General features: G+C 33.8%; 1 protein-coding gene across 8 annotated transcripts in view; it reads left to right on the plus strand.

Annotated features, from left to right (window-relative positions):
* The window catches only part of NAXD (NAD(P)HX dehydratase), a 92108-nt gene that overhangs the window by 37999 nt on the left and 39199 nt on the right, over positions 1-14910 (plus strand). For all 8 annotated transcript variants that reach the window (XM_074299535.1, XM_074299542.1, XM_074299541.1 and 5 more), the window contains one exon: positions 2910-2998. In XM_074299535.1, coding sequence (XP_074155636.1) covers positions 2910-2998 — 89 coding nt within the window. The remainder of the gene's footprint in view (positions 1-2909; positions 2999-14910) is intronic.

The following is a 14910-nucleotide window of genomic DNA, read 5'->3' on the forward strand; positions in this document are numbered from 1 at the left end:
TTGACGTTCCATTTGCTTATTAAAGATATAGTGACAGTATTTGTAGTCTTTGTGGAAGATCTTATTGCAGGGATTATTTAAACTTTTTTGTGTTATGGACCCCTTTACAGAATAATGTTTTTAGATGCACAAAGTCTTTTTAAAAAGAATGAAAAAAAAAAAACAGGATTGCAAGAAAAATCAGTTACATTGAAATATGGTTATTAAAGCAAAAAAAAAAAATCCAATTTGGAGGCTTCCTCTACTCTGGTGGGAACAGCTATCAGAAAGAATAGGGAGGGAAACAACTGACAATAAATTTATCAACTGAGTCTGACACTATCTGCAGTATTTCATAATCATAATATCACACCACTACAAAGAGGAGAGAGCTGCATTTACTTAATCATCCTTCAAAGTCATTGTAATTACAAAGCACTTGGATTTTTTTTGTTGTTTTTTCTCTTTATATTTTTAGCATTTATATAGAACTTATATAGAATAAGGTTTGTACAGCACTTTACAAATATCTCATTTTATTCTTCCAGTTACCCTGAGATGTGGGTGCTATTTTATCCCTACTTTATAGATGAGGAAATTGAGGCAGACAGACTAAATGACATTCTTGAGTCATAAAGCTACTAATTATTTGGGGCAGGATTTGAAAATTAATTCTTCCTGACTCCAATCTATCATATAGCTGCCTTTAGCATTGTGCATAGTTTTCTTTGTTTTGGTTACTTCACTTTACTAGTTTCTATTAGTTTTTCTATATATATCATTATTTCACAGGAGTATTTCGTTCCATTCATATACCACATGGGTTAGCCATTCTCCAGTCCATGGGTATCTACTTTTATTTCTAGTTAATGACTACCACAAAAAGAGCTACTATGAATATTTCAGTGCATATGGGATCTTTCCTTCTTTCCTTGACTTGTTTTTTTCAGTTGTTGAGTCAAAGAATATGGACATTTTTATCAATTTTTTAAAAGCATAATTCCAATTTGCTTTTTGGAACTGGTTCAACTATTTACAACTCCACTAACAATGTCTTTTAATATCTCTCTCTTTCTGAAAATCCCTCCATTATTAACTATTTCCAATTTTTTTCCCATCTTTGCCATTTTGTTGGGTATGGGGTGAAAACCTCAGTTTGTTTTTCATCTCTCATACCAGTGATTTTGAGCAACATTTCATATTAATATGAAAAGTTGTAAAATTTTAAATTTTTTTGAGAACTGTTTGGCAAAAATCCATTTGTTTGAAACTGGATATTGCTTTAACTGAGCTATATTGCAAGGTTAGTCTTGAATTTCATGAGTGAGTGTTACAATAAGGATATTTTGCTCATTTACAAACTTCTTCTGTTTCTAGTTTTTGTTTTTTTGTTTGTAAAAAAAACAAAACAAAACCAAAAACCTGACATTTATTCATATATTGAATAACTGAGAGTATCACTTCTCCAGCAAGAAAAACACAGTGCAGACATCAGAATAGATCATTACTATAAATTTTCAGAGAATAGGCTAATTTAAAAAGTGAAAAACATGTTAGACAAAGAGATGATTTAGGGCAATTCCAGTAGTCTTGTGATGGAGAGAGCCATCTGCATTCAGGTAGAGGATTATGGGAAGTGAATGTGGATCACAGCATAGTATTTTTTTCACCTTTTTTATTTGCTTGTTTTTTTCCCTTCACTTTTTTTTTTACCTTTTGTTCCGATTTTTCTTGTACAGCATGATAAATGTGGAAATATGTTTAGAAGAATTGCATTATTTAACCTATATTGAATTACTATCTAGGGGAGAGGGGAAAAAAGGAAGGGAGGGGAAAAAATTTGGAACATAAGGTTTTACAAGGGTAAATGTTGAAAATTATAAAGCTATTATTATTAAAAAAGAAAGAAAGAAAGAAAAACATGTTAGAACTGTTGGTTCTCTTTGTATATTGCATATAGATTTAATTTGGTTTTTAATTTATAGCCTTTTAGGTAGTGACACCTACTCTACATGCATTTTTTTCCCTTAGATTCTTTGCACTTTTGTAGCATGCACTCCTTGCAGTTACTATTACTATCCTGTCCTAGGCCCAACAGAGTACCTTTGACCACTGACCTTTGCAGTGTGAACTCTACCCGGTTCTCCTCCTCTGAGGCCTTCTCTGGCCACGATCTCTTGAATCTATAGCTTAATAACTGGTAGCGCGCTCCAGAACAGCCACATGTAATCTTAAAAGCCTTTATTATACCTACTCACTTAATGCCCTGACTGATGCCCTGACTTGTTGGTTCCCGAGTGAACACCTGGTCAGAAAACCCACGTGTTCACTACCAAAATCCTTACCACTTTTGGCTATCCATCTTGGCTTGGCCACCCAGGCTAGGGAGCCAGGGTGAAGAGCGCCAGGTTAAAGAGAGCGACTGCTGCCTGCAGTGGGCTTATAAAGGGCCTGTGAGGTCACACACACAGCCAATCAGCGAGAGAGTCACCCATTATGAAGCTATCTCAACGTGGCCAAGATCCCACCTACAAGGTAGTCCTAATATCCACAGAAATTACTTCCGGTCCTCAATCACCCGATGCGCTGTGGCGCCGCCCATTTAAAGGGCTCTTACAATTCCCTTCTCTTGTTTTTCGGGAACCGCATCCTTACACACTTTGATGATGCTTAATTTATATAGTCTCTACCCTATGATGACTATATGTGTTAATTATGTATATCTCTGTACAAGTAAAAAATGTCAAAAACTAGAACTGGTTTTGGATAAGATGTTTTTTCCCTCTATTATTCCATATAGTGACTCATTTAATATTAATTGTCTTGTTCTTAAGTGAAATATTAATGACAACTTTTTTAGTTATTCAATAGGCGAGCTAAGGTTATGTTAAAGCTTTTTTTTTTTTTTTTTTTTTTTAATTATTTTCCAGGGTGCAGATCTCTCCCATATATTCTGTACCAAAGATGCAGCTCCAGTGATTAAGTCATATAGCCCAGAATTGATTGTTCATCCTGTTCTGTAAGTATATCTTTTTGGATTTACTTAAAGAAACTCTCCCTTTAAGTTTTAGGAAATTTTTTCCATTAATAAGCAATTACTGAGTAATTGCTGGGCATAAATCATTTTTACCAATTGCCATGGGAATATATTATAAAATAAGCAGCTAAGAGCAATTAAGTGTGCCACAGATAGAGCATAGGACCTAAAATCTGGAACTCTTTATCTTCCTAAGTTCAAATCTGATTCCTGTGTGACCCATACTAGCTATGTGAACCTAAGGACATTAATTGCCTCAGTTTTCTGATCTGTAAAATGAGTCCAAAAGGAAATGGAAAATCACTCTACTATATTTGTGAATAAAACCCCAATGGGTCATGAATAGTTGGACATGTCTGAATAACGACAAACTAGATAACAAGAAAGAAAATAAGATTTTTTTGTCCTTAAAAAACTTAGATTTAGAGGAAACAAAATACCAGAGCTAGCATTTAGATAATGCTTTAAATTTGTACATATGTTAAAATATTTGATAAAAATCAAATAAATTTGATCTATTCATAACAAAGTTTCTATAGGATGTAGAAATTCTATAAGTAGAAGACAATATTCAACTTGTTGAACAACTTTCTAGCCTAAATACTATCTAGCTACCATGGCTTCCATATAGCTCACATTTAAGCTTTGGGTGATTTAGCAGTGTCAGGAGGGTTCTTTGCGGTCCTGAGAATCCAAATTGTTATTCTAACCAGACCATAAAGGGGAAAGTCAGATAAGTTTATGAATATACCTTTCCATTGTTTGTTTCCAGCAACTTTTCTCATATCTCTTAGAGATCAATCCAGGGTGTCTCTCTGTGATTTCATTGGCATGAGCAATTTCCTCTACCTGTGGGGATCTGTACCTTCTCTGAAACTTACAGTATTAGAGAGTTGTCAAAGTCACTCTCATATTCCCCCCCCCCCCCACTGAGGTTGGGGTTAAGTGACTTGCCCAGGGTCACACAGCTGGGAAGTGTTAGATGTCTGAGACCAGATTTGAACTCGGGTCCTCCTGAATTCAAGGCTGGTGCTCTATCCACTGCACCACCTAGCTGCTCCCAAAGTCACTCTCATATTAAATGACTTATTCAAACTCACCTATCCTAGTACTAAGGCCAGCTCTGTATCCCCTTTGCCTTTTTGCCTCTCAGATAGCTTAGAAAGTAGAGGAAAAAGAAAATGAAAGATGGAAACCTGATTTGTTTATCTCATGGAATTTAAAACCTTCAAGACTAGTCAACCCTTGAAATGCTCATTATTGAAGAGTTTTGGAATAACTTAATGTTTTACTATATACAGGCAGATGTTGGTTTTAGGATGGTGGGGTAGAAAACCTGTAGCCACTACCCATGAGTAACTTATCCATCCTCCTGGCATGATAGATTATTTCCCATCTCAATAGATCGTAAGCTTCCTGATGGTTAGGACTGTCATTTTTTTATCTTTGAATCCCCAAGACCTAACATAATGTTTGGGACAAAGTATAAATGATTAATTGATTTGAACTTAAAAACGTTCATAGAAAAACAAAGCAGCATACTAACAAAGTACAAATTATAAGACTTCTGTAATTTTGTTTTAAATCTAAAACAGATGAATGAATGTGTTTTGTAATCATGAAAATTTGGAATTTAATCTGTATTTAGAATGCGGACAGTGGAATCCTCAAAACTATTCATGTCAAAGCTAGATCATAAACACTCAAAATGGCACTTGCTTCATTGGTCCTTTTTTGTTCAAACTGGCTGCTCTAACTTTTCTTTATCAGTTAATTCTTCTACTTGTAATTTTTTCCTTTGGACAAAATTAACTTGCTTTCTCTGACTCATACCCTCATCACTGTGTCTGTAGATGTGATAAACAACTTGTGATGAAATAATATTTGTTAAATATGTTAAATAACCAACTCTATAGGTTAAAAGATATGTCAGCACAAGGTAAGTGAGATTTCAGATGGGAAAAACTAAGTTGTGTTTGGTCACAGAGTTAGAACTGAGTGTATTAAGTGATACCTTTGAAAAAGTATTTACTTAAGGAAAAATTGTGGTGAAAGGAAATCTATCCTTGTATAATTAAAAAATTAGAGTTTTGCTTGATGTAAACACGATATATGATGGGTACATTTAAGCTATAGATAGGGCCCAGAGTCAGGACGACCTGAATTCACCTCCAGCCTCAGAATCTTACTAGCTTTGTGAACATGGGCAAATCATTGAAAGTTGCTTCAATTCCTTCATCTGTAAAATGAGCTGGAGGAGGAAATAGCAAGCCATTCCAGTATCTTTGTTAAAAAGACCCCAAATGGGTTTAAGAAGTGTTGGACATGACTGAAACAACTCAGCAACAGCAATGAAATAGGGAATATATGCTCATTACATAATATTTCTTGAGTCTCATCTATGTGTTTCCCATTGATATAAAACCAGTCACAATAACACCAGTGATTACCAAACATGAAACAGTTACTAAATGAGAAGACAAAAGCACAACTAATTTCAACATTCACTCTGTAGAAGGCCAGAGCAAGAATAATCTACATATAATAGTCTATCCATAAACATGGGTCACACTCGCATATCACTGGGAAGAACGAGTTGTGTTCCCCGGGACAACTTATGACTAGATAGTGGGCCTTCATTTCCTTAATGTTTTAGGACATTTTAGTTTGACTCCATGAATCACCTACTAGTCAAAATGTCTTGTTTGCTAGCTGCCTCTCTTCAAATCTTGAGTTTTCTTTCCCAGGCAAAGTTATTTCTCTGCTCTTTTCAGACCTATAAGGACTTTAAAAAAAAAAAAAAATCTATCCACCCTTGGCAGGATGCTGAGAAAATGTTGTATTCTTTTGGAAATCAAAAGAAAATTTGTTATTTTTGTTCTTAATTTAATAGGCACCTCTTTAAAAAAATATTTCTATTTGATAAAGAGGATTATGTGGGAAATTTCAAATCTCTGTTACCTATAGCTTGATTTTCTAAAATATAAAATTTTCTAAAATAAAATATGTTCAACATGTTACTTTCTAAATAGTTCTCATTTGTGTTTCCCCCTGAACTTCCTTTTCTTCCCTTTAAGTGGATTTTTAAGGATATTTCAGTGATTTTCTTTTCTTTTCAGTACTTTTTCTCCTTGATCTCAAATTCCTTATGTCAAATAAAAATAGGAAAAACCCCATAGTCTTTTGAAAGAAATAAGCATAGAGAAGCAAAAAAAAAAAAAAAAAAAAAAATCCACATATTTTCTCAATCTAAACGTGTATGTTTTATCCTGCAACTTACAGTTTTCCCCCAAGTCGGAAAATGGCTAGCATGCTTCATCTTCTGTCCTCTAGAAATATGGTCGGTCATCATTACTCAAAGATTTTAATCCTTTCCAATTTATAAATTGTTCTCCTGGTTCTATTCTCTTTACTCTTATATCAATCAGTTCATAGAAGTATTCCCAGGTTTCTCAGATAACCCTTTTGTTATTTATTATATATATAATAATAAATTTGTTATTTGCTATGTATAATAATCCATTGTTCCATATACCATAATTTGTTCAGCTGTTCTCCAAGGGGTGAGTATTCTTTTTAGTTTATAGTTCTTTGCTACCACTACCACAATAAAAAAGCTGCTATAAATATTTTTTCCCATGTGAGTCTTTTTTCTCTTCTTTGATCTCTGGAGTACAAGCTCATTTCCAGATTGCTTTCCAGAATGGCTAGACCAGTTCACAGGTTTACCATCTGTCTTTCTGTAACCTCTCCAACAATTGTCACTTTCTTCTTTTTAAATCATCTTTGTCAGTCTTATAAGTTAACTTAAAACCTCAAAGTTGTTTTAGATTGCTTATTGATTGCTTAGATAGATAGTTTTCTTTGAGGACTTGTAGAGGGTCACAGTCAGTGGAGAAACTCTAGGTAAGGTATAAAACCCTTCAAGCCTAGAGGGAACCTGCTAACAAAGTCTGGTTTGGCTCCCCATTTCCCCTAAGGGCTCTAGGCCTTCCTGAGAAGTTGGGGTGGTGACAGCCTGTGTTGAGATTGAAGCATAGTGATACCAGGTGGCAAACTACATAGCAAATTGTATATGTGGTCCCACGTACGCAGTGTTTGTTACATTATAAAAAGGGGAAAGCCCTGGAAATAAACAGACTCCATTTTCCCACCATCCTCGGGAGTTCTGCCTCATCACTTCTCCACTAAGAAGGTATATTTTAATCACCCCAACTTGGGGGCTCTAGAAAGCAGGACACAAAAAGGACTGTCTGTTCATATCCTTTGTTCATTTTTCTATGAGGAGTGGTTGTCGTTCTTATATATTTGAATCAGTTCCTTATGTGATCTTTATCAAACAAAATTTTCTGCCAAGGTCTTTACCCATTTAACTGTTTTACTTCTTGTTTTAATTCTCATTTTAAAAACATCAATTTTTTTGGCTCAAAAACTTTTCAATTTTCAATTATATGTATTTATTTATTTTGCTTGATAGTATTTTCTTTTTCCTATTACATGTATAAAGATAATTTTTCAGCATCACTTCTGTAAGATTTGAGGTTCCAAATTTTTTTCTCCCTCTTTCTCTTCCCCATCTCCCTGAGACAGCAAATCATCTGATATAGGTCATACATATACAATCATCCTAAATATATTTCCACATGTCATATTGTGAAAGAAAAATCAAAAAAGGGGGAAAATCATGAAACTTTTCAGTTTTATTAATAAAAATTGACCATTTTCTTTTCTGTGATCTCTATCCCTTAATCATAAACTCTTCTATTCATAGCTGTTAAAGGTATTTTTTTCCCTTTCTCATCTATTTTTGTATATGATAGGACTTTTTATATCTTGATTATATATCTATTTGGAGCTTATTGTGGGATGTTGTGTAAGATCTTGATCCAAATTTGTTTTCTCCCAGACTGTAAAGCTCTTTCTTCTTCCCCTTTTTAAGCTATAGAGGGCAACATAGGCACTCCTGAGAGATTTCCCATTTCTTAGTTTATAGATATCATAAGAAACCCAGAGCTTTCCTTCCGTAACCTTCTAATAGAATGTAAATTTTGATCCCTGAAATCTTTTACTAACTAGATTGCTTTCATAAAGATTATGCCTTAAATCCAAATCACTGGCTCTCATTGACTGGCCAACAGAAGGTCCCAAGCCACGCCCCACTTGGCTCAGAGTGAATGTAAATAGCATTTGTTTCTCTTTTGGCCAGAAACCTTGAGGGTCTTTCCCTTACAGATTAATATATACATATATGTATGTATGTATATATATATTTTTTTTAATTTTTATTTTTTGGCTAGATGAAAGAGGCCATTCTCTGCCTCATTTCTTAGTAAGTCATAATCACTAAATGGGCATTTAGACAAACTGAGATCTGGAAAAGACCTTAACTTAAAAGGTCCAAGATCTCCCTCTGTATTCAAGATGTCCTGATTAGTTTCTATCTGCCCATTGGACCCAGATGGCTTTGGAGGCGAAAGTCAGGTGGGTGATCTTGCCCAGCCTTCCTTCACTTAAATCCAATTCCCTTGCATGGCATGGCATCACTTCTCTGATGTCATGGGACATTCCTCTTCCAAAACAAAGTATAAACAACATTAGCTAGAGATCCTAATTGGTTTTAGTCATTTCTTTCTTCTGACTTGTCCTTTCTTCATTGCAGCAAAACACTGCCTTGTTTCCCGGCATACATTCCTGGCAGAACAGTTGTAGAATCCCATTGTCAGTTGAGTGTTATCTTTTTTACTCTGATTCTTTTTATGCTCAGTATCTTCTCTTGCTTTTTTCTTTCTTCATATGTTCATTGCCTAACTCAGGGCTTTTAAATTTTTTTTTTACTTGCCACTCCTTTTTGTCCAAGAAATTTTTATGCAAACCCTGTGTATGTAGATGTATAAAATAGGTACACGAATCAAGCAATTACTGATAATACATCATATAAATTTCTTTATTAATTAAAATAATTCATTGGTGAGTGCATTTTATATATATATATATAAATGTATAATTTTACCATTTATTAAAGATGAAAGCAAATTTACATACTAACCAGATTGGCTGTGCTTGTTTATTTTTTTGCATAAAGAATTAAATGTTAGTGGAATATTTGATATCTTTTATTGTTGCCAAATTTTTTACAACTTTCACATTGTGAAACCCCATATGAGGTTGTGACTCATGATTCAAGAAGCTTTGGTTTAACCCTTTTATGCTTTCTTTTTAAAAATTATCTTTATTTTTTAAAAATAGTTTTGATATTTTTTGTTTTTACATCACCTAAATTTCCCTCAGTATCCACAGAATATTTTTAAAGAGAAAAGAAAAAGAGGAAGAAGAGCAATCAGTAAAACCAGTCAATTCATCAAAAATATGAAAACATGCAATGTTTCATACCTGTCAGCTTCCTCTCTTTGCAAAAGAGCAAGGGAGCTGTCATCTCATGTGCTTCTTTAGGGAGCCATACTTATTCTTTGTAATTTTGCAAAATTCACTTTCAGTTATTTTAATGTTCATTAGATTTATAGTATAGTCATTATGAAGATTTCTTTCTTGGCTCTGCTTCATTCTGTATCATTTTATGAAAGTCTGTGCTTTCCTATATTCATCATATTTGTCATTTCTCACAGCACAGTAATATAATTTGTTTGGTTGCTAAGTCATTTTAGTTGTATCTAACTGCTCATGACTCCATTTGGGATTTTCTTGGCTAAGATACTGTAGTAGTTTGCCATTTCCTTCTCCAGTTCATTTTACAGATGAGAAAACTAAGGCAAATAGGGTTAAAGGAATTGCTCAGGCACACAGCTAGTGTCAGAGGCTGGATTTGAAATCATGAAGATAAATCTTCTCGAGTCCAGATCTGGCAATCTATCTACTGTACCTCCTAATTGCCCCAATTTAAGTATCCATTCCCTTATCAATGGACATTTATCTACTTTGTTTCCAGTTCATTGCTATCACAAAAAGTGCTGCTATAAATGTTTTGCTACATATGGGGCCTATTTTTTTAAAATCAATGACGTCAATGGGCTACACACCTAATAATATCTGGGTTAAAGATATGAATTAGTTATTTTAGTTGCATAATTCTCATTTTTTTGTCCAACATAGTTGTATTAATTCACAGCTCCACCAACAATGACTATTCATTATCTGCCATTTTTCTCGATTTGATTTAAATTTCTTTTATTAGTGATTTTGATCATTTTTTTATTATTGTTAATAGTATTTCTAGTTCTTTTTGAGAACTGTGTGTAACCTTTGACTATTGGAGAATGGCTCTTGATCTTATATATTTTGTTATTTGATTGCTTGGATATATCATAACTTTATCAAAAATATTTGATTCAAAGATTTTTCCCCCTTTTGACAATTCCCTTCTTACCAGAGATGCATTACCTTTATTTGTGTAGAATCTTTCAATTTCATTTGAATTATATTTTAGTTTGTATGTTTTAGTTATTAAATCTTTATCAGCAAAATTAGCTACAAAGATTTTTTTCCTATTTGCTTTTTTCCTTTTTCTATTAAATATTCACTATTTTATTTCTCTCCAGTTAGATGTAGCAACAATATTTAACTTTTTTATTTTGTTCATATATATATATATATATGTACATGTTTTCCAATTATATATAAAACAACTTTTTTCACATTTATTTTGAGTTCCAGATTCTCTTACTTCCTCTTCACCCCACCCCCACTAAGAAGGCATGTGTGAAATTATGCAAATCATTTCCATAAGTCATTAATATTCATTTTTTTAAAATTGTGTTCTAAATTCTCTCCTTTCTTTTCTTCCTTTCTCACTCCATTGGGAAGGCACTGCCTTTTTTTTTTTTTTCTTTTCTTATCATAGATGCATTATATTTCTCCAAAAGCCTTTTAGTTTATGTGATCAAAATATCTATTTTTATCTTGCGTAATTGCTTGTTTTTGCCTAAGAACATGTCTTACGTACATTCTTTTTTTGCCTAAGAATGCATTTCATACTCATAGCTGAAAAAGGAACATGATCTACTTTACTTCTGATTTTTAATGTGAGATGATCTGTATCTGTTTTGACTTTAATGTGGAATGTAGTTTAAGATGTTGGTCTGAGTCTAATCTCCCATACTTTCTAATGCCTGAACTTATAAAGAATGACTCATCTTCTCTTGTCTCCTCATAAAAATGACCCATCTCTTATAATGTAAAACTCAGTAAAAATACCTCCTATATATGACTCAATAGTCATAAATATCTTGAAGACCCAAAGAGTTAGTTGACTTTTAATTTCTCAGTTATAACCATAAAAACTCTGAAGTTATGTAAATTGGTTGATGGACCAGGATGCCTGATGGCTATCTCGAACTCAGTTCATACTTTGTCTTTAAATAGGTCTTCTTGCACTGGCCCCATGTGAAAAGGACCTGAATTCAAATCCTGTTTGAGGCACTTGACACTTAACTATTTGTGTATTCCTAAACAAGTCACTTAACCCCAGTTGCCTTGCAATTTAAATAAATAAGTAGCTTTTCTTAGTACAGTTATCTGAAGAACATTTTTCTTCCAGGTTCCCAGAACAGTCTGTCTCTCTCTCTGAAAGCATTTTTATCTGAGGGGACAGTATTTTTTCCTGAGGCTGATTTTATCAGTTTCATAAAAGTCCTTTTTCTGTTCTTTTCATCTAAAATATCTCCATATGAAAGACATAATTCCTTAGACTCTGACTCATTTTTTAGATTTTTAGATAGAATATTTCAGTTATAAAAACCCATTGAGCTTTTAGCAATAAAGATTTACTCCTTTATGGCTTACCAAGTAGTAAGAACTTAATAAATGCTTTTCATTCATTCTGTTATATAATAATAAACAAGAACTAACATTTCCATAATGCTTAGTATGTGCAGATACTGTACATAGTAATTTTACAATTATCTCATTAGACCTTCACAACAACAATAGAAGGTAGGTGCTATTATTACTATTTTACAGATGGACAAATTGAGGTAATCAGAGGCTTAAGTGACTTGCCTGAGTTTGTGAATATATGAAACTGGATTTGAATTCAGGGCTTTTTTTGCACTCTAGGCCCCTAGGCCCCAAGTATCCAATGTACCACCTACACCTTTAATTTTAAAATACTACCAAAATTTGTGCAGATTTTCTAATTTTTTGCATTCAGATATTATTTCATGTTCTATCACATATATACTGTATTAGCAATAGGCTAAACCCTTGAAAATACAAAATAGATAAGTGAGACAATTACTTCTCCCAAATAATTTTAATGGGGAAGAGAATACCTGTATAAAAGGGTTCATCTGTAGGGTGGATGGGAGCTCTGCTGGTCCTTCGGATTCAGGGGTCCATAGGAGAGCATATTGGTAGTGAAGATGGTAATCTCTAGTGGTCTAGAGACCATGTTGGCAAGGGCAGATAAGCTTGGGATTTGTGAGTGAACTAAACAAGCATTTCATTTACATATAATAACATGCATCTTGAAAGTAGAATGTAGAATGTTCTTCCAATTTTTTCCCCCAATCCTCATGGACTTGAAGAGTACAAACCTGTGTAGTTTGCTGTTTGCTTCCTAGGTGACCTTGAGAAGGTACTTTTCCTTTCTGGGCCCCATCAGTTTTCTCATCTCCAGAACTGGGGAATTGGATCAGCTGACCTCTAAAGTTCATTCCAAGTCGGAATTTGTGATGCTTCTGTGTCTCTGAGGCCAGTGTAGAAATTTCAAAAGTACATCATGCAGAATAAGCTGGCTCAGAATGGGCTAACAACTAGTGTATTATATAGGAATACATATTGTGCTGATCACTTGGAAACATCTACCATATTATGAGCTGGCAATAATCTTGGAAGCACATTTGTATAACATTTTATGGTTTACAAAAGTCTTTTTTTCCCCACAACTTTGTCATAAATGTTAATATTCCCATTCTGCAGATGAAGAAACTGAAGTTCAAAGTAGTAAATCACACATCCTATAAATATTAGAACTAAGATTCAAACCCAGGTTTGTTTGGTTTTTTTTTTTTTTAACAGTAATAATAAAGCTAATGTTTACATTATTATATTTGTTAGTACATTAATATTTATGAATATATACATTTACATACTGTTTGCTGTGTGCTTTATGAATATTATTGCATTGGATCCTCACAACAATAGTTGGAAGTTTTTTATAGATAGTTTTTATTGATCATCTTCATAGATGAGGAGACTAAGGGGAAATGACTTATATAGGATCACATGGTTAGTAAGTGTCAGAGGCCAGATTTGCACTGTTACCACTGGCACTTTGCTACCTTCCCAAGTCCAGAGGTTTTTCAGCTTGTATAAACCCCACACATACCCATGGATTTCTTAAAATCCATTACTACACTTTGCCTGTAGGAAACTAGGTACCTAATGAATATAGTTAATTGTGCCTTTTGGGTGCGCCAGCAGATAGGTGATTTAGTTGTAGTGAAGAATAATACTTCAGACCCTAAAAAACCTAACATAAGATTTTGCAAAGCTGAATTTTGAAAATCATCTTTGCATATATTTGGTAAAATAAAATACTATTAGTAATGCACTTATCTACAATCAACTCTAGATTAATTTCCTATTTAGTGTGATTGGAGAATGTAGAATGTATGTTCAATTTAGATGAATTGTAAGGGAAGTGATTGACATACTGTTTACTGTACCCTCTGAAAACTGGTATTGACAAAAGCATAGGCTTAGGAAAAGGTCATCTGCTAAAAGAGTGTTTCATGTTAGTCTCAGACTGAAGGACACAGGCTGCAAAAAACGAGATTCTGAGATGTTAGCCTTATGGCATTGATGCCTTGTTCATTGTGGCCATGACTTTGGGATGCTGAAATGATTATTAATTAGTTTGTGTATAGAGAGCAGCTACTGATCAACAGGTAGAATAAATGGTAATGGAAGTTTTAAAACACATTTAAAATATAAACTTTTCTGGCTGACTTACTTTAAGACATTTAGGATATGCCCTTAAAGTTTGCAGCAAATTCCCTAGGACTCCCCTATATCTTGGGGCCAGCAATGCCAAGGGTTAGAGATCAAGTTTTCCTCAGTGAGTAGCTGATACAGCTGGTACCTATTCAAGAAGGGAGGAGTCAGAAAGGGGCTGCTTCATGCTGTTTTGTGGTTGTGGTACTGTTCAGAAATGAGAAACATGAAGGTAACAAGTGTTATATAAACAGATGCAGAATGACTTCATTTGTATAATGGGTTATCAACATTTCTTGCCATCTCAGTGGGTAGGAGAGGGGATGGATTGGGGGAGAGAATTTGGAAATGAAAATAAAGCAAATATAAGTTGATATAGATATATCTAAATATAATCTAATTATTTTGTTGTTACATATGAATTTATTTGTTCTATAACCACCTTAATAGAAACAATTACTTTTCTCAGGTAAATGTTTTTTGTTGTTGTTATTGTTGTTATTTATTTGTTTTGTTTTTATTTGTTTTTTTGCTTCATTTTAGTCATGTCTGATTCTTTGTCGCCTCATTTGGGTTTTCTTGGCAAAGATGCTAGAATGGTTTTCCATTTCCTTATCCAGCTCATTTTCTAGATGAGGGACTAAGGCAAACAAGAGTAAATGACTTACTCAAGGTCACATAGCTAGTATGTTTCTGAGGCTGAATTTGAACGTGGGTCTTTCTGGCATGTTCTGTTCACTATACTCCCTGTTGCCACAGTTTTAAATGAAATAGGATACAAAAATACTTAAAGAATGTTAGGTTAAGCTATTCTTTAAGAAGAGAGAGCCTACAACAAAAACTAGTGTAGAAATCATTACCTCAGAGAGATGGATCACAAGTTAGGGAAAGACAAATATCACATTTGAGTTTTCTTCCACAAAATGACTAATATGGAAATATAT

Source organism: Sminthopsis crassicaudata, chromosome 3 (genome assembly GCF_048593235.1).
Source record: "Sminthopsis crassicaudata isolate SCR6 chromosome 3, ASM4859323v1, whole genome shotgun sequence".
In the NCBI taxonomy this organism is placed as follows: domain Eukaryota; kingdom Metazoa; phylum Chordata; class Mammalia; order Dasyuromorphia; family Dasyuridae; genus Sminthopsis; species Sminthopsis crassicaudata.